This window comes from Centropristis striata, chromosome 6 (assembly GCF_030273125.1).
Source record: "Centropristis striata isolate RG_2023a ecotype Rhode Island chromosome 6, C.striata_1.0, whole genome shotgun sequence".
NCBI lineage: Eukaryota > Metazoa > Chordata > Actinopteri > Perciformes > Serranidae > Centropristis > Centropristis striata.
The window spans coordinates 5,197,417-5,224,765 of NC_081522.1; the positions used below are offsets into that span (position 1 = coordinate 5,197,417).

The following is a 27,349-nucleotide window of genomic DNA, read 5'->3' on the forward strand; positions in this document are numbered from 1 at the left end:
TTGATAAAAAAAAAAAAGTCTGTGAACATTGAAAAAAAACTGAAGGAGAGATTTTAACTATGACTCCCAAAGTGCATTTTACAAATGTCAAATCACAAAGCTTCTTTAATGTGTAACGGTGAGCTGCAGCTAAAGATTGTACAATCTGCAGTTTGAATTAAATTACTTTTGAATTCAACAGCATATTTGCAGCTGATGGTTGGAACAAAACTCAGCATCATTAAGTTATTAATTACTGTCAAGAAAACTCTCAGATACAAATGTTTGTAGTTAAAACTTGTGGAACCTGCAGCTCTGCCTGCTTCACTGCTCTGTATCGGTTTGTGTTTCTTATTGTCTTTTTATTCATATCACAACTGACTGATTTTTTTTTTTTTTTACAAATAATTATTAATAAAAGTCACAGATTTTTTTTAGATCTACAAAGTGCCAGAACTCAGAATATCATCCTTACAAACTTACAAAATGATCAAAATCAACAAACGTTTTAAGTTGAGTCTAATTGCTGCCTTAAACTTGTAATGTAGCCTCTGGAATCGTTTTAATAACATTTTACGTGAAAAGCCGTTTGAATGTTACTGAAATAGAGTAAATGTATCACTTCCCTGAAATGTGAACCTGAATCCATCTGCACCTTTTAGATGGTTTTGTTTTAACCCTTGTGCATCATTAGGGACATTTTTGGCGATTTTTAAATTATTTGTCTGTGTAAATGCAAATGAGCATTCAGTATAAAGAAAATAATGTAATCATAGGGTTAATTTGTGGGATTTTTGTTGTTGTTGCACTATTTAAACAAATGGACATTTAAACATTTAAAATTCTGAAAATTAATAAATATTTGTTTGTTATGATCAGAACTGATGTTGGTTAAAATATTTAACTCAATGAAAGTGGAAAATAATATTAATATATAGTATTTAATAGCAGTTTTAGGAAGGGGCATTTCTGTCCTTTGGGATAAAAATTGGGAGTATTTTATTTATTTTTTATTAACCTGATATTGCGCACAAAAAAACAATGCATCAGCAGTGGCTTTATGTCAAAACTGACATTTAATGAGTTATTTAACTCTGTGAAAGTAAAATCATTAATATATGGCAGTTTTAGACACTGATTTTTTTGGTTTTCTGGAGAGCAACTGTATTTGAGGCACAAGGGTTAAAAAAATTAATTTGTATTGCCAAATCAGTGAAACATTGTGTCTGTATCTTGAAAATCTTGAAAGAGTTAAGAGTTTATATTTGATGCACTTACAGGGTGGAAAAGATGTCCGCAGTTTGTGCAGGAGGATGTTTGTGAAGTTTTAACTTGTACATCTGGATGTAACATTAAAAAAACATAAATAAATACATTTCAATCTGCTGATTTGTCTTTAATTACAGTTGCACAGTAAAATTGCAGCATCCAAACAGTGTAATGAGATGAGGAAGTTAGTCACCACTGAAACTGGAGGAAATAGTGCATTGGAGTAAATGATCTGAATTCTTTGTCAAGCACAAACTGCAAAAATTATAATAAAAAACAAACATAATTGTGGCATAAAAACAGATTTGAAAAAAAATCTACAATTAGGGGCTTTAATGATTTATAAAATGTGTGTGGTGGTTGTCATGTAAGTGACACTTTGCCCCCAAATGTGTGTTTTAAGCATTAAATACTCACCTGAACAGAACTGGAATTCAAAAGTTAAGAATCATATTTATAATTTAGGTGTTTTTGGTATTAAAACTGTGAAGAACTGAAGATAACACCCTGATTCTTTACCTTCTTTATGCTACTCTCCAAAATTTGCAGAAAAAAGCAGCAAAATGATACAAAGTACAGAAATGTGCAGGTCGTTTCTTGAACCGACCACATGGGGGCACTATAGCACCTATTAGAAATGTTACTTTCAAGCAGGAATGTGTGTTGACTATGTGGTGGGATTAAGTTGCAGGAGAAGCATTATTTAGTGCATTATTTATTTTAGTTTATTATTACTTTATTATTTTTAATTCATTGAGTATTATATTTTGATCCATTTATTGTTATTTCTATTTAATATATGTTGTCTTATTTATTAATGTATTATCCATTTTATGTTACGAGTATGTTTGCATATTCATATAGTTATGTTTGTTTTAGAGTTTTTTAAAAAACTGATTTTAAAAAAGTGAAAAAAATAAAAAACAGCAATTTTTATTAAAAACTCACCATCAGCTCTCTACTGTCTACGTGATCGAAGAAAACAATTCAGGTTGTTTATGAATTAAATTAAACTTTATTAATCATTAACAATCCTAGAAGAGAAACATATTTACATGACCTGAAGGGAACCTGCAGTCAGGCTCATCCACAGGACGACCTGAAGACACAGAGCCTGATCCTGGATCAGCTCTGTTGGAATGAAACACCAGTGGTTCAGGTAGTCCAGCTCCCAGTACAGACCCTGAGCCAGAGCTTTCCCTCAGACTGGGAGCTGTGGGACTCCTGCTTCCTCTCCTCTTATATAGCGTCCTGTTTCTTCTACTCTGCTTTTCCTGTTGTGTATTTGTTTTACTGTCCCGTCCTTTCATTTACTGTCCATTCCTATTCTGTCCTGTCTTCTGTCTTATTGCTTCCTATTTCTTGTTCTATAACTCGGTTTCCTGTCTCTCATCTTGTTTTCTCGTGATCTTTCTGATCCTGTCTGGATGGTTTTTGTTTCCTCCTACTGTCATTATTTTCTTGTCCCTTCTTGTCTTTTTATTTCCTCTCCTGTCTCATTATTTCTCTTTTACCCTGCAGTTCATTATCTTGTCGTGTTCTGGCTGTTTCTATACTGCAATGTGTTTTAATTTCCATAGTGTCCTGTTAACCCATTGAAGCCTGAAAAGCGGATATGTCGTTTTGAATTTAATTTCTATCTGCTACAGAGGCTGAAAAATCTATTATTTAGTAGAAGCGTTGACACTTCTGTTGAATTTCCAGAAAAACTTCAGGTTTTAGGGGGTTATTTTAAAATCACCCAGAGGTTTTACAGGCGTTTCAGGCGTCAATGGGTTAATTCCTGTTCCCATCCTCTCGCTTCTTCCTCATTTATTGTCTTCTCATTTCCTCTTCTGTCTTTTGCTTTCATTCCTTTATTGTCCTGTTATTTCCTGCCCCATCTCCTTGTTTTCTGTAGATTCACGCTCTGTGTCGTCCCTCATGTCCACGGTCTCATCAGCCACTCCGGTTAGCTGTGAGGAAGACAGATAATTCCTCCCCTGTGAGTCTCCACCATGTCCGGTTGGCTTGAGAACGTCCTGGGATTCATCGGCCCGCCCCCGACCAAAAACTCCACACCTCCCTCCTTTCCTGCTCCTCCCACCATGTTGTCCTTCTCCATCCCCGTCCCAGCGAGCCTCCTGCCCGACGCCGACAGCAGCTGGACGTCGGAGTGTGCGTTGGCCACCGTGTGGCGCCGCACGCCGCCGGACTTCTCCAGGTAGGCCTCGCCCTCCTGCTCCACCAGCGGAGCGAGGGACGACGAGTCGGAGGAGTTGTGATGATGAGTGATGGTGATCTCTGGCTGGTCGGACAGCAGTAACCCTGACGACCGCAGGTTACGGGACTCTGGGTGAGGAGACAGAAAACAACTACTGTTTAATAGTTGTAAATGAGTGGAAATCCAAATGTTTCAAAGGACTTTTGATATTTCCACTTCCAAAGGCTTCCACTAGAGGGCACCAAATCTGACATTTTCTTGACAAAAGTGCTTAACCCATAAGAACCCATGGTGACACCCGGGTAACAAACACTTTAAATCTTCTAGAATCTCCAATATTCAGCTTTATGTTTCACAGTAACTCATTAAATCCCTAAGCGACACATACTCAACATCCTGGTGTGGTGGTCATGTGACTTTGACAGGAAGTGACTTCTCCAAAATATATGTGTGACTGGAAACAGAAATGTGAAAAGCTAATTTTAAAAAGCTTATTTTTTGTTTCGAGGCCAAGTTTAAACCCATTTAACAATTTTAATCCGTTAATAGGGTGTCCTGTATTGCATTTAACTTTTTCTGACCATATTTCTTGAACAAATTAAAGTCACAATTTTGATAAATGTTGTGGAGATGCAAAAGAAAAAGGCAAATTTGTGTTTCTGAAAGCAGAAAATGTGTCTATTTTTTCCCCATTTTAAAATAAGAAATATCATAAACATAAATACCATAAACACCTATTGCAACGTATATTTCACATCACAGATCTTTGACATTTAGGGGTAGTATTTTTTTTTTAAAACATCAGAAATGTGTTCTATGTGGTCCACTTATAGAACACATCCTTTAAGGATAACTTGGTCTGGGTTCTTATGGGTTAAAGAAACAGTTTGAAATGTAATCTTGTATCTCTTGTCAGAATGACATCTCCTGTTTTATTGTGCAAATGAATTAAATCATATTTGTCAACGTCATTTTGTCAAAGTCTGTTTTGCATACTGCTATTGGCAACGGGTGTAACTTTTATAATGCCATTTTAGTCACCTACTTTTGAGTTCAATGTATGGTATGTATGTGAAAACTTGAAAAAATAAAGTTTAAAAAAAAGTCATTTTGGCATCCTTAGTGAAAATTTAAGGGCAGCCATAGATGATTATATGCAACTGGAGAGAAGGGTTTTAGGTAAAAAAGACAAAAAGACAAAATAAATGACTTAATGTCACTTTAAACTAGTTTAAATGAAGGAATTACAATGTGTGTTATTTTCTTACCTTTTGTTTCGGGCACATAGGATTAACTCCAGTGTTACAAATTCATAATATTATTTAACAGTACAGTATTGTTGTACTGAAGAGGCCTCCTGCAGGAACCCTTCACTGCACGACTGTTTCAAGCTCCTGCAGGAGTATTAGGACGATAATCTCATCAGGCTTCTGCAGCCGTGCTGATGTGGGGAGTTTACGGCTCTGTTTGTTTCTCCTGTTGCAGGAAAAGCTGCTGCGGTTCACTGACTGAACACAGACAGATGAAAAGTTTGTCAAACAGCAGCAGCAGATTTCTGTTGGCATCTGTTAGCCACGCGGCTCAAAGTCAATGATCCCGCACCTCTGATTAGACCTGATGATGATGATGATTAAGTGATTTGTCCACTGGTCAGAAGGTTAATTAGCAACTTATTTTATAATCATTGTTTTGTTCTTATTTTGAGCAAAAACGCCAAAAAGTCCAGAGTTTCAGTTTCTCAGTAGTGGAAAATTTGCTGCTGCTCTTCATCTTCTGTGAAAGTAAACTTTTTTGTTTTACTTCTATTTTTTCTGAGTATGTAGATTCATTTTTAAGGCAACAGTGAAGATATTGATATCAAATAAAACTAGATCTGAGAAATGGTACTACCAACCGATCATTTTTGGTAACAAACACAACACTGAATCTCATGTTGTCTTTTTCAGCAGAGTGAGAAGTTCATCTCAGCTGAGCAGGCGTGTTTTTTATTGTTAGGTGTGTTATAATTAGATAATTAAAACACTACAGTAATTAAAACACCTTTAGTTATGAAGTGAGAAGAAGCTCTGACTGAGTGTTTGTGAGCTTGTTAATTCATAAATGGACGTACACCAGACCAGATGGAATGAAACCACAACAGCAGATTAAGCGGCTCACCTCCCTGCTGAGAGGATTTAAACAGCATATTACTACAGAGCCACGTCTCCTTAGCTCTGACCTCTGACCTCTGACCTCTGACACACTGACTGGACATCAGACGCTCAGAGACAGACTTGAGCATGATGACTTTATGCAGCAAAATATCTGCCATTTTGTTTCTCTTTCATTTGATTTGGTTAAAGAGCAAACTGCTGCAGTTAAATCTTTTTAGCTCTTTAGGCAAGGCAAGGCAAGTTTATTTGTATAGCACAATTCAACACAAGGTAATTCAAAGTGCTTTACATACACATTAAAAACAGCAAGAAACAATTGAAAACAGTAAAAACAGTCATTTAAAACAGGGAAATGGAAATAAAAATACAAATAAGATAAAATAAGATAGCAGGATAAGAAAATAGATAAAATAATAAAAAGCACAAGTCAAACATTGCGTCGTTAAAAAGGAAGGGCAGTAGGACCTACTGGCACTAAACCTTATCAAGACCTACTGGTACTAGACCACGTCAGGACCTCCTGGTACTAGACCACATCAGGACCTCCTGGTACTAGACCACATCAAGACCTACTGGTACTAGACCACGTCAGGACCTACTGGTACTAGACCACATCAAGACCTACTGGTACCAGACCACGTCAGGACCTACTGGTACTAGACCACATCAAGACCTACTGGTACTAGACCACGTCAGGACCTACTGGTACTAAACCACATCAGGACCTCCTGGTACTAGACCACATCAAGACCTACTGGTACTAGACCACGTCAGGACCTACTGGTACTAAACCACATCAGGACCTCCTGGTACTAGACCACGTCAGGACCTCCTGGTACTAAACCACGTCAGGACCTCCTGGTACTAAACCACGTCAGGACCTCCTGGTACTAAACCACGTCAGGACCTCCTGGTACTAAACCACATCAAGACCTACTGGTACTAGACCACGTCAGGACCTACTGGTACTAAACCACGTCAGGACCTCCTGGTACTAAACCACATCAAGACCTACTGGTACTAAACCACGTCAGGACCTACTGGTACTAAACCACGTCAGGACCTCCTGGTACTAGACCACGTCAGGACCTCCTGGTACTAGACCACGTCAGGACCTCCTGGTACTAGACCACGTCAGGACCTACTGGTACTAAACCACGTCAGGACCTACTGGTACTAAACCACGTCAGGACCTCCTGGTACTAGACCACGTCAGGACCTCCTGGTACTAGACCACATCAGGACCTACTGGTACTATAAATCATGCAAACTTCACAGAGGTGAAGAGCCTTTGCAGTTAGGGCTCCTAGACTTGGCATGACTCTGTCTCAGCTTTAAAGTCACTTTTAACAAACCATTGTTTTAAAAGCAACTTCATGTGATTTCATTCCTGTTATATTACAGTGTTAGTTTTAGTTTTCATGTTTTAAATGTGTACCGTTTTGCACTTTGTAACTGGGTTTTGAAAAGTGCTGTATAAGTTTATTATTAATATGTTATAACGTTTCCTTACTGCCAAACATTTTAAAAAACATCACAACTTTATGCTTTTATGCTGGTGTTTCCCACAAGCAGTTAAATGCACAGATACGTCTGACGAAAAAACACATTTAGCACCTAGTGCAGGTAGGTCGAGGTAGGTTTTCACCACAAAATATAATAATATAACGTTTCTTTATCGAAACATTAACATAGAAGTGTGGCCCCTATTCAGCCCCGTGTTCCTTAATTTAAGACTGCAAATGTATTTATATGTACCGTGACGAGATAAGACTTAGGGCTTATCTGAATACTTCCTCCAGCACTGACCAGGACTACTCACCTAGCAGGAGCTGGTTTCTGTTGTGCAGAACGTTGTTCAGATACGGAGACACGACGATCTCCACCAGACGCTCCAGCTGGTAATACTCCAAACTGGGAGTGCCAGACTCATGGATGCCCTGACAGGGAATAAGTGCAATTAACTTAGAAATTAACTGTTTCTATAACTTATAAGAAATTATATACAAACTAAGTTGAAATAAACTTGAATTAGCAATTAAAGTGGGTACAAAAACATTTGTTCACGGCTGCTTTCTCTGCTCCAGTTTCTCCATTCAGCCTGAAACTGTTTGCATAATTAGTTCTTTTATCTGTGTGTGTGTGTGTGTGTGTGTGTGTGTGTGTGTGTGTGTGTGTGTGTGTGTGTGTTTACCTGCAGCACCAGCAGCATCTGTGTGACAGGCGGAGGGATGGAGGCTGCAGTTCCCAGAGTTTCCTCCAGGTGGAGCTTCAACAGCACCAGGTCTCTGAAGGCCAACAGAGCCATCTGCCTTACTGTCAACTCCTGACCCTGAACACAGCGCACACACACACACACACAGTGTAAAAATACACCTCAGCAGTAGTTTCCTTCAGAGCACAGCTAGCTAATCCACTGACCTCCTCAATGAAATGATCCCAGATTATTTAAAGATTTGAACCTTGAGTTTCATTAGGACACACACACACACACGCACGCACACGCACGCAAGCACACAGTTTAATTTTGCCATTTGTGTTGTTGATGACAAACTCTTGCCACAAAATACTCAAAACCGCATGGTAAGTCTTTATTCGCTTTCGCTGCACAGTGACAATGGCCCTCATTTATCAAACGAGCGAATATTGCTATTATTATGATGGAGATATATTATTCACCTCTTTAAATTTACTAATAATGATGTCCTAGTCATAGGAGCGTGTGGCAGCGCTGATTGGAAATGTTTCTATTCGGGCAGCACCGCTGGTGGAGGAGACGTCGACGCTCCGGTGTCGGAGCTGGATAATAATAATAATAATAATAATAATAATAATAACAGTAAACAGCAGAAGACAACAACATTTAATATCCTCGGCTGGTATTCTGTTTAAAGAATTTCACGATCGCAGGGTGTATTTATTTTTGGATTATGTTTTAATGATAAATGATGTAGTCTAAACATGTTTTGCTTTGTCACTATTAAAAATCAAAACACCACAGAGTTTTATCAGCTCCAGGCATCGATACAATAGTCTAAGATCAATTCTCCGAGTCAGACGTGTGGACTTCACGCTGACTCAAATTTGCGTACACGAGCTGAGAGCAGACTGAGATCTGATCGTACCCTCCGCTCACGTCCAAATTGATAAATGCCGAGGCTTGCGTAGAAATCATCTTACGCCTACTTTACGCTCACTTTCTGACGTACGCTCGTTTGATAAATGAGGGCCACTGTGAGCATGTACCTGCACAGGGTAGAAGATGGCCTGCAGCGTCGGGAGGATCTCTGTGAAGAACCTGTCCCACATGTCAGCGAGGACCGCAAGCTGGTCATCACCTACAGACACACACACACACACATACAGCTGGTTACCAAAGAACCACCAGTACACCAACATCCTGCGCTCACCGTGGAGGAAATTAGCTTCTTAAATGTCAACTTAATGTTCCTGTTGTTCCGCCGTCTGTGAACATAAACAGGCCAACACAATGTAACACTGTGGTTTATTTCATTACACTCAACATTATGAATTACTGCAGCTTTAAATAGTAACACAATGCAACAAAGAAACAGGGTTAATATGTGATTACACGAGTTTGTAAAAAAGGAGCTGCAGAGCAACAACACCTCAGATCAAAAGAGTATAGTTCTGGTATAGTACAGGCGGAGAGTTTATGTAGAAGTTTTATTCCCAACTATATCCTGAAGGTTTTTTACAAATGAGTTTGTCTATAATAACTCATACCCTGGTTTATAGAACATTTTGTACCTAAAAACATGATGAAAATGTTTTGGGGTTTTTTAAGCTTTTGACAGAATTTTCTGATTTATGAAATGATAAAGGGACACATCACAATTTGTTTCTGTAAAGAAAAAAACTTTAATCTAATTTATCAACAAAATGAAATAACTTTGAAATTTGATTCATCCAGTGTTCAGTTTTATGACGTTCACGCCTCATTTGCATATATAAACATAATAATAATAATAATAAAAATATATATAAGATTTTGCGTAATGCAAAAAAATATTGTCTTTATTTAGATAACAAACCGGGGAAGTTTCATAATGATATCTAGAAGTAAATAAATATACCTGGAGTGTCTATTAGTACAGCCAAATGCTGAACAAGACATTTTTAAATGACCAAAATGTTCAATTCATTCATTTTTTCAATTTAAAAAACGCTCATTAAGTGAAAATACAGCAAGAAAGGGTCAAAGTTCTGAGACGAAACCGGACGAAAACACGGACAACTTCAAATAAGTTGACAGCTGTTTAAAAGAACAAAGTACTGTGGATACGCATTGCATTTCCTCTCTCCTGATGACGGCTCGCCTTGTAAGCCACCTGTCAATCAAAGGAAGCCACGCCACAAATCATACAATAATATCTTCTACTTTCTTCTAAATCTGGGCCATTATTTACACAATTAACATCATATTGTCTTGAAGAATATTTTTTTACTAGCGATTGAGACCATAGTGTTGTCATGTAAATTTTTGTGAGGTAATAAATCAAGAGAGAAGTTGCCTCAGTTTGTATTGAGGTTGATGGACCAAAATGCTTCTGCAGCAGCCATCAGTGCCTCGTGTTGGAATTTTTGGTAGAATGCAGGTTGAACACGCTTCCTGGTTTGCCTCACAATTAAGACCCGGACATTGCCGCCTTGTTGAACAGGGCTATCTTCAGAGGCTTTTTTTTTTTTTGAAAAAAAATTCACGCGGTGGTTGTCATGATGACATATCGAGTTGTTGTCATGACGAATTAAGGAAGTAAGGTAGTAGTCCGTACTGAGATTTGGGAGACTTTTTTCTGTGCTGAATTTGTAAATAAACAAAATTTAAAAAAGCAACGGGAGCCTGTATGGATGTAGCTATATAACTTTTTTCCGACTTTTTCGGAGGGGAGAAGCAGCAACCTACTCATCCAGGTAACTGTGACTGTTGATCAAGCATTAACGGTCATTAACATATTAAACACAGATTATTTCATATTATTTGTTTTTTTGGATAACTTTTTTGAAAAACTCAATACTTAAGAGAAAGATAGAAGAAGTAAACATTATCTAATGGGGACAAAATGTTTTTGGTTTCCTAACTAGTTTGTAGAGAAACTCACCCTAAAGCACCGCCTACATCTGACTCACGAACCACAAAACGACCCGTTAATCTACTTCACTGAGAGGACACACACACACTGAGAGACAGACGGTAAGATTCACCCTCAGCCCAAAACCACTACTTTCACTAAAAAAGGCTAAATCAGGAGGGAATGCTGGAATACTACAACTTCAACCAGCTGCTGAATCCACACAGTGAACAAGAGTTTTACAGGAACAGAACAGACGGCTCAGCCTCTCCTTGTTTTCAGCTTCACAATGTCTCCAAGTTAAGAGGAAGATTTTTGCGGTTCTGGCAATGCACAAGAACATAAGGAGGAACTTAAGTGTTCTCTGGGACAATTAAAGGGGAACACAAAGGGTTTTGAAGACGTTAAAAGGGAGTGTAATCAAATAACAGATCACATGAAGGTCCAGGCCCAACACACAAGAAACTTCACCAGTTTCTAGAAGAGGAAGAGGAGGTCAGGATGGCTGCACTATATATATTACTAGATATATTACTAAATATATTATGTTGGATTTGTTGAATCTCTTTACATTTCCTTAAATCAATAAATTGCTGCTCACCAACACTAATAACTCATTTTGAGAGACCTTTTTCCTTATAAATGTAAATAAATATATAACTTTCTTTCAACTTTGCTGCAAAAAAAACCACTTATGATTTATATTCCAACAAGGGTAATGAATGTAATCTGAATTAATCAGAAAACAGAAACTCACCAGAGTGAAGAAGGACCTGATCCAGGATGTCAGACAGACCTCGGGTCAGCAGCTGGTTCTGAAACAAACACAGACAAACACACACACACATTAAAGAAACTACAAGCAGTTTCTTTCTTATGAAACAATTTGTATTTAATACCGCTATGTGACCTACATACACTGTGCAAAAAATGCTTATAATTAAGGCAACGCTCTGTTTTCTAAAAAGTAAAGTAAAAAAAGTAAAAAGTCTTGCAGCAAAAGTTGCAAAACAATTACACTCATAATATAGTTAAGGTATTCTACAGATAAAATAGGTTATACAGTGCACATGCCATGAGCAAACATTTTTGCAACTGATGGAACTGGTGAAATGCCATTTGACTATTGGATGTGATTGAATAGGGCTATCGATGTTGCAAATGAATGTAAGGCGAGGAGACAGGATATAAAAGGTGGAAGTACAGACATTTACTGTTAGCCTGCACGATTATATGATCGCAATTAGTGATTGCAATAAACCAGCAAGGAACAGGTGAATGTTGGGAAAGAGCAAAGGAAATTACAATCTATCCACCGATGTATCGAAAGAAAATTAACATTCACAGCACGGCAATTCACAGGTATGGTGCATTCAACAGCGTCGGAACGGCTATGGTGTGTTCAAGAGCGTGGGACATATGAAAACTTACAGAGAAACATGTTATTACTGAATGGAACTTAGTTCAATAAACAAGTTAACAAAACATAAACAGTGTGGGCTTTCTAACAACAACAAATCTGTTGTCAGCCACTGCTAGCGGAATTAATCTCTAGATTCTTTAGTTTTCAGTACAGATGCTTTAAACTGGCAGTTTAAAAACAATATAAAAAATCGTGATAATAATCAAGATCGAACGATATGAAAAAATACATCATTATCATTTTTTTGGCCGTATAGCCCAGCCCTATTTACTGTATATTATCTGTATTTTAAAGACATTATCTGTGAAATAACGTAGGGTTTTTTACTGTTATTTGAAGGCAAGTGTTTGGCAACTTCTACTGCCAGACACCTTTTCTTTACAGTGTAGGCAAACAAGACCATCCGTGAGAAGTTTGGCTACTTCTATATATTTATTCTTTATGCCTGTCCCTGGGTCTGATTGATTGATTGATTGATTGATTGATTGTCTTTATTTCGAACATGCAGGCAATAAAAAAAAAACAAGTTTAAATATTAATAGATGAATAAATAAAAAACAAAACAAAAAAGCAAAAAAATTGAAAAGAAACAGACACTTTCTACAAGCTCGAAAGGGGGTAGGAAAAAGTAAAAATTACATACATATACATACATATATGAATAATCAGTATAGTCACATACAAATATTATAAATAATTATATATATACATATACTATAAACAATTTATATTACATTGTGAATACCTATACATGTATATTATAAATTACTATATATATATATATATATATAAATATTATAAACATAACATGATTCCCTGTGAAATCAGAGTAGTATGTTGAAGAGTTAAATGGATGCAAGAGATTTTCCTTTGGAGACTTATATTTTTGGTTATAAGTGATACTGAGGCTGCTGTACTGTCACTGTCCCATTTAAGCAAAACAGGAAAAGATGTGTCATGGTCATGGTCTGAGTGACATTTATCACATTTTATCTGATTGAAGTTCAAACACACTTTTTCCAGAACTGTGGTGGACACCGAGCTGTGGAGAGGAAGGACGTGTCCGCGCTGAGACAAGGACCTGAAACTGACGTCAGTGTTGAGATTAGAGACGAGGCTGACAGGAGGACTTCCCCTTGCTGTCGTCTCTGCACAGGAAGAGGATGTCGGTCATCCTCATTCCCAACTGCTGATCCGCACCTCGCTGTCTGAAGCACGGGCGGATTAATTAAAAGGATCAGGAGCCACTGACTGCAGCTTCAGGACGCAGAAATCAGATTAGTTTGAGTCGTGCAGAGCAGCTGCTTTATGTTGTGACTGTTTTCTTACAGCAGCATCCTGAGCAGGCGGGCTGTAGTTATATGCATGACACAATATTGAAACTTTAAGTCAAGGTGGCCTATGCGACAAGTACGTTTTTTGTATGTGGTTGATTTGGGTTTGTATTTTCTCAGAAAGAACTTCCCTCTTTATGATTAAGAAAGGAGAACATCATAAATGTGGTTGAGACTCATTTTATAGCAACATAGAGACTGCTGCATTTTGCAAACATGAGTCTGGTTACCGTTTACAGACGTGACTGTAGCTGGGGAGAAACATTTGAGGATTTGTTGTAGTTAAATCCAACTGTTGATATATACTACTGGTCAAAAGTTTTAGAACACCCCAATTTTTCCAGTTTTTTATTGAAATTCTAGCAGTTCAAGTCAAATGAACAGCTTGAAAGGGTACAAAGGTAAGTGGTGAACTGCAAGAGGTAAATAAAAAAGGTAAGCTTAACCAAAACTGAAAAATAATGTACATTTCAGAATTATACAAGTAGGCCTTTTTCAGGGAACAAGAAATGGGTTAACAACTTAACTCTATGGAGTCTTGGGCTATTTTGTCCGTTTTTTAATTCTTTTCATGTCTTTGTAAGACATTTTGTGTCTTTTTTGGTCATTTTGTGTCTTTTTTTAGTCCTTTAGTCCAACATAAAATGTGATTTTGAATCTTTTTTTACTTTCAAAACACTATCATGCTCAATAAAGAATTTTAAATGTTGCAAATGTGCATTAATTTCAGAGTACACTGAGACATTAAACTGCATAATTTTCAATTAAATTCGGGAAAAGTTGGTGTGTTCTAAAACTTTTGACCAGTAGTGTAGAAACTGTGAAAAGTGTGAAAGTTTTAATGCAAAAGCAGCATGTGGGCTCTGTCAGGACTGGTTGTAGTTAGAGGGTTTCTACAATCTACATCCGATTTTTTTTTTTTTTAAATTAGTAAAAGAAGAGTAAACAGACAGACATATTTCACATAGTAGAAAGATATACTTCTTCCCTTTTTATATTATATTTATTCTTTATGATTTGTTCTTTTGTTGCAGTCAATTGTTTAATTGTATGATTACCAAGTTTTTAAGAGGTATTTGGCAGAACTATTTCTGTAGTGTGATGTTTTACATGCAAAAATCAGATTATTGAGCCACATCAACCTAAAAAATACTAATTATCACTAGGGCTGGGCCATTAATAATTAATATATTAAATATAGTTTAGCAAAATACTGAATATATGTTCAGTAGTTTTCAGTAGGTTTTTTAATATATAATGGTGAATGTTCAGTAAGTTGTGGAAGTGCACTAGAACAACAATCTGATCTTGTTTATTTCTGGGGGGTTTAATGTGCACATATTTATATCTTATTTATTAATCTCATTTTTTGCATTATATTTGTTTTTCAAGAAAATCTACTTTTAAAAAGACAACTTTTTTTTTCAAAGCTCAATAAATAAATGAGGTTTCTAAAGTCAGTTAGTAATCATTTTAAATAATCAAAATCTCAGTATTGATCAACATTATCATGATTATTATATTTTTTTCCATAATCAAGCAGCTCAACCAGACTCTGGTGATTACACTGTAACTGTAACAACTAAATACAGTAAGTGTCAACATCAACATCAGATAATATTTCCTACCATTGTTCAAAACAAACAGACATCTACATTAACTCACAGACACTTTCAATTTAATTCAATTAAAACAGTAAATAATGAGTGAAAATACCTGAAAGTAGTCGGTGATGAAGGAGCCCATCTCAGTTTTAAGGAGCCACCTGTAACAATTGATTGAGAATTAATTTGAACACAAAAAAAAGATGAACATTTAAAAACAAACGAACAACAATAAATACAAGACAACAACACAAATGAAACAACAACAAGACTCAACACTTATTTGTGTTCAAAAGGAGTGGGAAGAAGCCAAAGCTTATTAAATCCCTTCTCCCTAAGTTAATTTACTATATTCAGTTATATAACAATAATATTTATATATATTTTTATGTATAACACATAGTAATGTAGTTTATAAACTCATTATTACCATTATTAACACACATAACTTGTTATTAACTTACAAACACATAAGTACACATACACCCATGTAGTCATAATGAGACAACAATGAACAAACAACAATAACACACAAAAAAAAGAAAAAAAATAATAAAAAAAAAATATATATATATATATATATATATATATATATATATAGAGTTCAGGTGGGAAAAATGACGGTGGCCATCTTTGGTTGAACCAGATTATTAAATTTTTTTTTAAATGTTTGTATGACTCCAGATTTGTTTTCACCTTGTGTTAATAATAAGACTTTCTCACCATTTCTACATGCAAATATTTACACAAATTGTGTATGTGGCTAAAAGTATTAATAGGAATTTAAGCATTTTATTTAACATTTTTTTACATTATTTTTTTTGTATCTTGTATTTTATTTTGATTTTATTCATTTTCAAAGCTGTCTAAGTTTAAGTGCTTTAAAATTGTTTATGTACTTCTGTTTATCTGTTTACATGTGTACCCCCTCTGAGTTTTGTTTCGTGTTGTGTCTGAGCGCTACACTGAAGAGAAATAGGAGAAGATGTTTTCATCACCTGATGCTCTCGTTAAGTGTGTACAGCTCGTTGGTCTGCAGTGCTCCACCCTGGAACACCTTGATCACAGCTGACTGGACACTGAGGACACACAAACACACACAGGTAAGGTCAGAGGGCAGCAGGGTGAGTATCATATAAACCAGCTATTCTCAACCTTGGGGTCGGGACCCCAGTTGGGGTCGCGAGATGATTTCTGGGGGTCGCCAAATCATTTTGGAAGTCAGCTCTGTCTCCACTGTGTTAAAGTGTTCATGTGTTTTGGTCTTTTTGGTAATTTTGTGTCTTTTTTGGTAATTTTGTTTCATTTTTTTGGTCAATTTGTGTCTTTTTTTAAATCATTTTGTGGTCAATTTGTGTCTTTTTTTGTTATTTTGTGTCTTTTTTTGGTCATTTTGTGTCTTTTTTTGTCATTTTGTGTCTATTTTTTGGTCATTTTGTGTCTATTTTGATCACTTTGTGTCTTTTTGTCATTTTGTGTGTTTTGGGTTTATTTTGTGTATTTTTTGGTCAATTTGTGTCTTTTTTTGGTCATTTTGTGTCTTTTTTTAGTCATTTTGTGTCTTTTTGTGGTCATTTTGTTTCTTTCTTGGGTGATCTGAACTGTGCGTGTGAGATTCTGTTCAGTGAGCGGGGGTCGCGGACAACATGCATGTTAAATTGGGAGTCGCGACTCAAAAAGGTTGAGAACTACTGATATAAACGACATGTCCTGACAGGAAAACTTCTGATCTCTCAAGAATAGAAATTCCAGCATTTACAATTACAGTTACACCAGACCATCTGACCTGCTGCAACGTACAGCCTCTATAGATAAACAGAGTCAGGAAGGTGTCAAAGTGCAGCAGTGGAGGAGTATTCAGAGCTTTACTGCAGTAAAAGTTCCACACTGTGAAATCTTGCATTGAAAATGTTGCTTCAGTAAAAGTGTGAAAGTTCAATCAGGAAGATTGTAGGATTACAACTAGAAAATTTCCTCTGGGGAAATTCTGAAAGGGCCACGGGGGCTACTGCCGGTGTGTGTACACTATGATGAGATTCTTCAGAGATTTCAAACAATTAATACTAGTAATGTTATATATATATATATATATATATATATATATATACTATATTATATACAAGGACCACACCTACAACAAGCATTCCTTTTCAAGTATTTATTTATACAGCAACCTATGCCCTTTAACCTCACACAAATGTGTGTGTGTGTGTGTGTGTGTGTGTGTGTATCTGGAGGAGTGTGTGTGTGTAACGAAAAACAACTTGTGTGTGTGTGTGTGTAACGAAAATCGCATAAAGTTACGCGTGTGTGTGTGTGTGTGTGTGTGTGTGATTAAAATCACATAAAGTTACCTGTGTGTGTGTGTGTGTGTGTGTGTGGCTGTCCCATTCATTTCAATGCAAAATTTTGAGCAGTTTTTCGCGACTTACGTCGCAAAAAATTCGTATTCCGTAGAGAAAAATAACAGCACACCGATCCCGATCAAACCGCACGTTTTGATATATAATTTGTCTAATTCGTCTTGACTAGTAGCGGGACGAAATTGCGTGCGGAAGAGGAAGAAGAAAAAATCCACAGTATAACACTGGTCCCTACAGCTATTGCTGTAGGGGACCAGTGCTCGGTGCGATTGCCCCGTGGCCCTAATTAGAGAGAGGTCCCATATTAGTATTGTACTATTATAAATTATATCATTACATTGTTATTACTCATGCAATAATGTAAAAGCAGGATTTTAGTGTAGAGTTAAATGAGGTTTAGCTCATTTTGCACTATTAACTAATGATTAGTTTCTCCATTAATTGATAGCGAAAATAGTGAGAAATTGCATTCAAATTAACATTATTACATTGCAATAATTAACCCATTAGTCCAAGGAAAAGCAGTACATTTTCACATTGTGAAGCTGGAACGATGACATGTTTTTACATGAAAAAATGACAAACTATGTAAATAGTTTATTAAGTGAATATGTAAAGTAAATTTCTGTCAATCGACTAATTGATTCATCGACTAATACTGTTGGTTAGTTTCATTAATTTAAAAAAATCATACTGTCATAAACCCTTAATGTTTTAAGTGTAAAAATCCTAATTTAAAAAAATAGAAAGCTGTCACAAAATTGAGTGGGACAGAAGTCATATGGAAAAAAAATACTCAAAAAAATACAAGTACCTCCAATTTGTAATTATATAAATGTACATAATTACAACCCACCACTGCTTGTTGATAAAAGCTTCATTAGCTTTTATAAAAACATGCTTAATTTCATGCTCATTACGAAACAGAACTCATCCTCTGGATTCTTCTCAATAAAGTTGAGTTACTGTGAAATGTGTTGAGTCTGTGTGTTGGCACGTGTGTGTGTTGGTGTGTGTGTGTGTGTGTGTGTGTGTGTGTGTGTGTGTTGGAAGTTGTATGTGACTCAGCTGGTTGACAGGACGTGGCCCCGCTGCCACCTCCACTTCCTACTAAACATCCTGCTCTGCGCTGCGAGGAGCAGGAAGCAGCGCGAAGAGTTTCTGCTGCCAGAGCTGAAATAACCTCCAAACACTGAGACACAGACCAACTTTACATGGACAAAATATTCCAGGGTCACTATAAAGCTGTTTACATGGCTAATAAAATTAAAATTCCACTAATATTGCTGTTTACATGCAGATGTGTGATTAATGAAACATGTTGTTAATGAGGTTAACGACACACTAATCTGGATATATACATATATCAGTTCAATGATAATGAATCCACAGCCAAAACCAAAAAAAAGGTACAAATAAAAGTCTTAATATCTATATTGTAACATTACATAATTATTTTATACATTTACATATATATTTTTTATACATGCCTATCCCAGAGTGACAATTTTTTTATAATATCTAGAAAGCGTTAACAGTAAAATAGTTATATTTTATCAAATAATTAGTTTTCTTCTCAATCACAGTGTTCTTGTTATCAGTCTGTTTTTTTTGTGTATCCGGCATGTGCGCGCATTGACAATGTTTGTATACAAAAAATTGGTCTTTATCATTAATGCCAAGAGAAAATATTGATACATACCATCATCTTTAAGATGCGTCTTTATTTTGAAATTCCACTTTATATTTAATTTTTTATTAAAAAGAATAGATTGTTTTCCTTTAAATGTCTGGCAGAGCTCAGTAATCAAAATATCATGTCATATTTTATATTTAATTATATATTTTGGATATTTGATATAAATGTAACTGATTTCGTGAAATGGCCACATCTATATCAGCAGGTGCCTGAATTGAATAGAGTAAAAAAATCGAAAGATATCAGCAAATATTGTATTGTGGTCAAAAGAATAGATATAATTTATTTTAATAATGTTGTCAGAGACTTACAGTAACAGTCTGAGCCAGTGGCAGAAATAAGCACTTGTTAGTTGATGTACATTGACGATTGCACCCTGCTTGACAATACTGGACCAATTTCAAAAACGGTTGTCCTCCTTTGTCACTTAGACCAGCTATTCTCAACCTTGGGGTCAGGACCCCAATTGGGGTCGCGAGATGATTTCTGGGGGTCGCGAGATGATTTCTGGGGGTCGTCAAATCATTTTGGAAGTCAGCTCTGTCTCCACTGTGTTAAAGTGTTCATGTGTTAGTCTTAGTGTTTTAGTCTTTTTGGTCATTTAATGTCTTTTTTGGTCATTTTGTTTCTGTTTTGTGTCATTTTGTGTCTTTTTTTGGTCATTTAATGTCTTTTTTGGTCATTTTGTTTCTTTATTGTGTCATTTTGTGTCTTTTTTGTGTCATTTTGTGTCTTTTTTTGGTCATTTTGTCTCTTTTTTTGGTCATTTTGTGTCTTTTTTTGGGTCATTATGTGTCTTTTATGGGTCATTTTGTGTCTTTTTTTGGGTCATTTTGTGTCTTTTCTGGTCATTTTGTGTCTTTTTTGGTCATTTTGAGTCTTTTTTGGTCATTTTGTTTCTTTTTTTGGGTGATCTGAACTGTGCGCGTGAGATTGTGTTCAGTGATCGGGGGTCGCGGACAACATGCATGTTAAATTGTGGGTCGCGACTCAAAAAGGTTGAGAACTACTGACTTAGACAGAAGAAAATCTGGGAAGATAGAGTCCAGGATGAAAATTTTCCCCTTTAACAGCTGGAAAACAGAATGTGACTGACCTTTCTCCACACCCTTACAAATAAAGCCTCACCTTTAAATCTCACGTGTTAAATACCAACTTAGACGCAACAGAAAACAGTGTAATCGGATCAGAAACTTTTCTGACTCCTGACCTTCAACAGAACCTGTTCTTCTTTCTGGTCTGGAAAACTCGAGCCAGCACTTTTTTTACTCTTTTTTTTTTTAAGCCGATGTTTGGACCCATAACATAACACACATATACACAAACACATAAACTATATTCATACATTAGCTGACGTATGTGTCCTAAACACATGGAGATAATATCTGTGCTGTGGGATTATGGGGTCAGACATGAAGCCAAATGATAATATCTGGTGTCATTTAAGCACATCATATTTTACATTTGGGCAGGTAGATTAATCAATGAGAGCTAGACGCTAAAGACATAAAGTACACAGCAAAATACAAATAGACTGCAAGGCTGTCACAAAATATGATCAGAAAAATAAGAATTATGTGTTTGCAACTGTTAAAACTGGAAAAAATCTTCCTACTTAGATGTAAACTTCTGAGATTAAGAAAACATTTCTTAAGAAAGTCAATGTCTGTCATATATATTCTGCATCATAGGTGAAGACAGGTCTGTGGGGTTTCCACAAGGTATTCTGGGAAATGTAGGACAGCAGGAACACGAAGAAGACAAACCCACAGAGGGAAAGTTGGTTTACAAAACTTTTAAACTAATATTTATTTAAACTCCTGAAACGTGTTGACTGAGGTATCGAACAATGCAACACTGTGCGAGTGTTTTTCTGTCAGTGTGCAGCTGACCTGTTCCACACGCTGGTGTTGGAGATCTGTAGCGAAGGCGAGCTGGCGTGGAACCGGGCGAGGTCCGACAGAACCGGAGAACTCATAAACCGAGGCCTGGGCCGCCGGAAAGATCCCATCATGCACCCTGGCTGCTGAGGAGAGAGGACACAAATGGTTAGTTGAAGGAATCATTAGCGAATTAATAAATATCCCTTCTCTAATCACACTGTAAAAAAAAATCTGTTTAATTCACGGTAAAATACCAGCAGCTGTGGTTGCCAGAACATCACTGTAAAAAAATACAGTGAGCGTATGTAAATGTAAATATCAGCAAAAACTGTAATTCATTTTTTACAGTGCATAAAACATATTGTAACATTGGTAAAAATGCAAGAATCAACTTTTCAACATGTTCCTTCACCGAGACTGAGAAACATCTGCTTTTGTTCCCAACATTTAGACACGCACACACACACACACACACACACACACACACGTAATGCCTGTATCAACATCATTGAATCATTTCTGTGCAGCCTGTCTGCATGCTACCATTAGCTAATTATCTGAAAACGCAAAGAACAGCTGAGGCTGATGAGAACGTCATTAGTTCTGCAGGTCAGTAACCAAAATGTTGGCCACGCCAGGGGTGGAATTGGCTCAAGTTCTGGGTTTGCTGGTCCAGTCTGCTGTAGGAATGGAAACCATTTCTTCTTTTTTTTCGTCACGGTGCTAAATCCAACTGGTTTTGCAACAGTAATATAGCCTGGGTATACCCAGACTGCCTTGCGCGCTCAAATTTAATTTCAAACCTCCATCCAGTCTGGCAACCAAAGAGGTTTCTTAGCCCTGTTTTAGGGATCCAATCACAGAGCGGGGAGGGACGGCAAGACAATGACGCGTACTACTCGGCACTTGGAAGCTTGTAGTTTTCTTACAGATCCAACATGGCTGCTGCAGACGCAAAACTCTCTTTAGCAGTAGATGGTGTTTTAAATAGTTTAGAGCGAAAGTTGAAAGGCGAAAGGTCTCTCGGCGGCTCCGCTGTCCCCCAACTCGTAGAGAGATCACCGGTAGCGGGGCTATTAGCGCCGGCGCTACCTAACGCCGGTGATCTCGCTACGAGCCGGGGGACAGCGGAGCCGCCGAGAGACCCGCAGCAGCTTGTTTATTGCCCATAAAATCAGTGGATATGTGTGGCTGAATGACATAATGAAATAAAGCGTGAAAATAAATAATCTTGCAGAAAGCGAGAACTGGAGAAGCAAAGCAGCAAACAACACTCTCTCACAGACACACACACAACAAACATCCATTTCTGTTGCTCTACTACGTCATCTGGTATAACTGATCTGATTGGCTAAGAGCTACCTACAGACGCTTTGATAGACATTCTAAGCGCCCAATAAACGGCTCCGGAGGATCGTAAACCACGCCTCCTCTACGGAGAAATGAACGGCTGGTTTCCAGACCAAATCTCATTTGAGATTAGTCTGGTGTTAGCCAGGCTAATAGTAATAGGCAATATGAGAGCATGATTAACATAAAACTGGGTTTATAAATGGACCAACTAGTCATTAGTGTCTCATAGGCCGTGCATAATTTACGGCAATATGAAGAAGTTCAGTTTCAGTAGAAGTGGGAGTGGGGGTTGAGTTTAGTTACGATATTGCTTGACAAGATGAGACATGGTGAAGTTAAACAAAAACTAAATATGCGCCAGTACAGAAAAATATGTAATTGCAATTATTGTGATTGATATTACGAGTGCAAGTATGATATGGTTCACAATATTGAAGGTCATTAAATGTTTGTCCATCATTTTTTATTTTTAATTGAATAAAATATATTTAAAATGATCGCAATGTGGTTTTTTGCAAAGATTTTGACTAAACAAAATTTTTGGCAGTCTCTAGTAACCGGTTTGTGGGCCAGGACACCTTGTATACTTAATTCAGAAGGTATATTGACACATATTTTGCCTTTAACAAAGATTGTGATTTCCTTCCTCCTACCAGCGATTGTCATATTGCACTAGTCCATAGTATGATTGCGATTTGATTAGTCGTGCAGCCCTAGCCAATATGGAAACATTTTGTTTTTGAAATCAACTAAAGAGTCAAGGTGATCTAAAAAAAAACAAAAAAAGGTATTTTTTTAGTGTGAAAACCATCTTAGAGGTACATTGCCACTACAGTACTACCACTAGTCACTACACCCTAATGGGCTTTTTCAGTCTCATTATGTTCCACAGGGGAGCTGCTGCAGAGTCAAGTGTTACACCTAGTGGGAAACTTCATTATACCAGTCCAGTCGAGTGTTTTTGGCTTATTATCACTTTTTTTTTTTTTTTTTATGACAGCCAAATGCCAGTCAGGGGACCTTTAAAGTTGTCAGCATGCATCCTTTGAGTTACATGAATATCTGAAAGAAATCAATTTTTCAGAAGTCAGAGGATTATCAAAGTCAGTGAGTTTGATACTGAAGGCAACACTAACAAACACTGCAACACTGAACAAAATTCATGACAATACATCCAATAGTTATATAGATTTACGGGTAAAAAAAAAAAAAGGATGTTATGCTCTTTAGAGGCGGTTTGATGACATGCAATTAAAGAGCTCCTGACAGCAGCTTTGTGCACGTTTGTACTTCCTGTTGTCAGCAGAGCAGCTTCAGCAGAGGTTGATTCATTTAGAAACACAGAAAAATTGGCTTCCTCAAGACCACAGCTTCCTGTGAGGCGGCACTGACCCGAGATCAGCCTGTTTATTTACAGCACAGAGGTCTCACTCTGCCTCGCTCTCCAGAAACCACAGAAAGCCTGCCCTGCTCTCGGCTCTGTGTAGGGTGACAGCTTTCATACTTTTAATCACCCCATGTTTTATATGTTGTATTTCTGCACATGTAAAGTTTCTTTGAAGTGGAGTCAGTTTATTGTCTGCAATATTTTAAGTCTTTTTTTCTCTGAAACCACTGATTTAATTGTGTCAGTGTGGGAAGCTTTCAGTGACTCTTTCTTACATGATTTTGTGACTGACTTAAGGACTGAACGTGCATAAGAAAACAGCAAATAAAAGCTCTTTAAACAGGAGTCCGTTCACAGGTTTGTTCAGTAAAAAGCTGGAGTGAGTCATGATTACAGAGTGATGGACAAGGCTGTTGTGGTTATGATGGCAGGAAATATTTTACAGTAATTTGAATGTTAATGTAAAAGGAAATATGTTTTTTTACAGGATAGGCTTGTGTCTGTGTCTCGCATTTCCTTTTACCACTTTTTTTAAATATTTAAATCAATCACACGAGGAAAAAACACACGCACGCCCACAAGAGGAGGAAATACAGCTCTTACTTTGAAGGGGATTTCTATGTGAACCAGAAAACAAGGCTCACTATCACTATCTGTACCCACATGTTAATGTAACAAGTTCACACCTTTACTGAAGGCTCAGCCGCAAACCCATAGATCAAAAGAGTCTCGAGCATTTACAGAAACAAACAGTTGTGCAGCTGCAGGAAAGTTTCTGTTTCTGCACCAAGCAGCGAGACGATCTGAACTTTAACCAGAAATATCAGTGGCTTGTCAAAAACAGCTTAAAGTCGACAAGCCTCAAGACAAAAGTTGCATTGAGATCAAGTCTCATAAAACTGAGCGCTCTCTTCTCTTACACAGAAAGGAAGGTTTTTACAACAGGGACCCACTGAAAAAAACAAAGCAACGTGGAGTGAAAGCATCATGAAATATTGCTGTTGGAGCTTTTTTACCTTGACTCTGCACTGATCTATCATCAGAAATTGTTTCTCCTCCAGTTGATCTCCAATTATTTTATGAATGTCATTGTTTTTGTTGTCTTTAGTCAACATCTCCTTTATGTGTTCTTCGGCCCAGATGTCAGACTGGGCCGAAGACTTCAGCAGAAGTCCAAGTCTATCCCCTCCCACTTATGTTGCTCTGTGTACATCTCACAAAATGCCCGTGCAGATAGCCCACCATCCACTGCGTTTTGGTTCAATTCCTCTTTGGAAACGGACCAAAACCCCCTTGCGCAGTTGTTTTTAGCCCGCACCAGAGTACAATTGGATAGGTGTTAACTGCACAAGACTTAGAATGAAACTGACTAAACCTGGGGTTGTGAAAGACTCATACAGCCTATTTGTAGATGAACCAGGTGTGAAAACAAGCCGCATCAAAACATGAAAGTGAGTTGCTATTTAAGGCCAGTAAGCAGTCAGCAAATGTGTTGTACAAAATCTTTCAATTTCCTCTTCAGTTGTCTTTGGAGCATCAAGTAAAATTACTTGGTAACAACATGCAAGAATGGCTGCATGCAACAATTTCTCCTCCCTTGTTGAGTTATTATCCTCAAGTCTAAAGTTGTTCAGTTTTTGCACTTTTCCTCACTCTTGCAGGCATAACGAGTCGACCTCAGAGACACTCCCGTTCCCCCGAGCCGGTCTCAGTCCAGGACACCCAGGTGGCTGATGGGATCTCACAGCCCAGTGTGTGTCCAACAGGCCCTCGCTGTGCTGTCTCCTCTGATCACAGCCAATGGGAGGCCCCGTGCTGACCGTCAACACAAACACACTATTGTTTATTCGGCTGCGTTCCTACCAGAGCAAGAGGAGGTCAATACATACTGATTTCTCTCTCAGTTGGCAGCCGAGAGGACGAGTAACAATGAGGAGAAACTAACTCTGAATCGGTCTCGTCCGTAGCGGCAGGATTTGAAATAAGAAGCAAAGCAATAATTTAAAAAAATAAGGGGAAACATTTTGTTTAACGCTCCGAACAGCAGGTCCTTTCAGGAAATGTTTTCAATATTTTTGCATTTTACTGTCTTCACTGCAATATATAGGTCCGTTTTTATGGACTTTGTAATGAAGAGCACAAGCTGCCACAAGACAATAACACTAGGTAGTGGATGAAATAAAAAATAAAAAATACAAAATATTCAGTGATGTTTCTCAAAACAAACAAAATCTTTACAAACTAAAAACTGAAAAAGGTCGTGAGAGGTTAGCAGCTCTTCACCCCGGTAAGTGTGGGAGGATGAGACTAGATCCGAAATGCTTTGAAATGTGTATGTGTGTGTGTGTGTGTGTGTGTGTGTGTGTACTGTAAAAAATAATCTGTTTAATTTACGGAAAAATACCGGCAGCTGTGGTTGCCAGAACATCACCGTAAAAATTACAGTGAGTGGGTTTTCTATTCTAAATTCTATTTTAAATGTAAATATCAGCAAAAAATTTAAATTTAGACTGAATAATCCTGTTATTTTTTAGGGTTATTGTGTCATTCATTCACACATCATGGTATTTCTCCATAAATTTTGCATGAAAATGTTATATTTTTACAGCAAGTAAAAGTTTTGTGCTATTCTTTGATTTACGGTAATTAAAAGTGTCTAATACGGTAATATACAATTTTTCATTTTACGCCCTATTTCTGATGTATTTGACAGTGTTTTACTGTTATTTCTACAAACATTTTTTACAGTGTGTGTGTGTGTGTGTGTGTGTGTGTTGAGGTTGAGGCCATGCCAGGAACTGCAGGTTGTGTGTGGGAATGAGACCATGTGTGCTCAGTTCACCACATGTAGCGTTCACAGGATTTTGTGGTATTAAGAATACACACACACACACACAGACAAACACACACACACACACTTCTGAGTAATTTGGTGAACGTCCTTTGCATCTTGTTGCTTCGAGCGTCAATTGAGAAGATAAATCTCTCCGAGAAGAAATAAAATAACAACTGTCCCACCTTCTGCTCTGCCACAGTGGGCGTTAGGCGTCACCGTGTGTGTAACTGTCACCATGATAACCCATCTGCTCGACAGTCCAGAAGCCGTCATCAAAAAAAAGGTCAAACACCCCCACCGCCAACAGCAACAGCTCACCCTTCGCTCCGTCAGATCCTCCTCCACTGATGCAGTCCGTCAAGTCTGTGATGTTGAGTTCAGTCAGGCGGTTCAATCGTCTCCTCGTGTATGTGTGACTTTACTTGTCGGACTTAAAACACTGACTCATTTTTAAGTGAAGTCACGTTGGAAATGCTTTTTTCATGGCACAAGCAAAAATTGAAAGCCATCAGTTTCATATTTAGTGAAATCCCCCCCTTCTCTTCCTCTCTAAATGTCAAATTTTCAGATAGACACCAAACTCATGTCTGTATGTTACAGTGGTGGTATTTAGATCCCTTTCTTCAGTAAAAGTATAAACACCACACTGTGAAATTACTCCAATAGAAGTCAAAGTCCTGCATTCAAAGCTTACTGAAGTAAAAGTACAAAAGTATGAGCAACAAAATGTACTTAAAGTATCAAAAGTAAAAGTTCTCATATGGCAGAAT

At 37.4% G+C, this 27,349-nt stretch overlaps 1 protein-coding gene across 2 annotated transcripts in view; it reads right to left on the minus strand.

Moving 5' to 3' along the window:
- Positions 1-2,240: 2,240 nt before the first annotated feature.
- LOC131973324 (proline-rich protein 5-like) overlaps positions 2,241-27,349 on the minus strand; it is a 30,095-nt gene continuing 4,986 nt past the window's right edge. Inside the window, exons 2-9 of one of the 2 annotated variants that reach the window (XM_059335293.1) lie at positions 21,013-21,143; positions 16,057-16,137; positions 15,171-15,219; positions 11,455-11,512; positions 8,851-8,942; positions 7,799-7,936; positions 7,427-7,544; positions 2,241-3,579 (exon numbers count right to left, since the gene is read on the minus strand). In XM_059335293.1, coding sequence (XP_059191276.1) covers positions 3,200-3,579; positions 7,427-7,544; positions 7,799-7,936; positions 8,851-8,942; positions 11,455-11,512; positions 15,171-15,219; positions 16,057-16,137; positions 21,013-21,134 — 1,038 coding nt within the window. In that variant the 5' untranslated portion in view covers positions 21,135-21,143 and the 3' untranslated portion in view covers positions 2,241-3,199. Of the gene's footprint in view, positions 3,580-7,426; positions 7,545-7,798; positions 7,937-8,850; positions 8,943-11,454; positions 11,513-15,170; positions 15,220-16,056; positions 16,138-21,012; positions 21,147-27,349 lie in introns of both variants that reach the window. The other variant, XM_059335291.1, reaches the window with a different exon arrangement.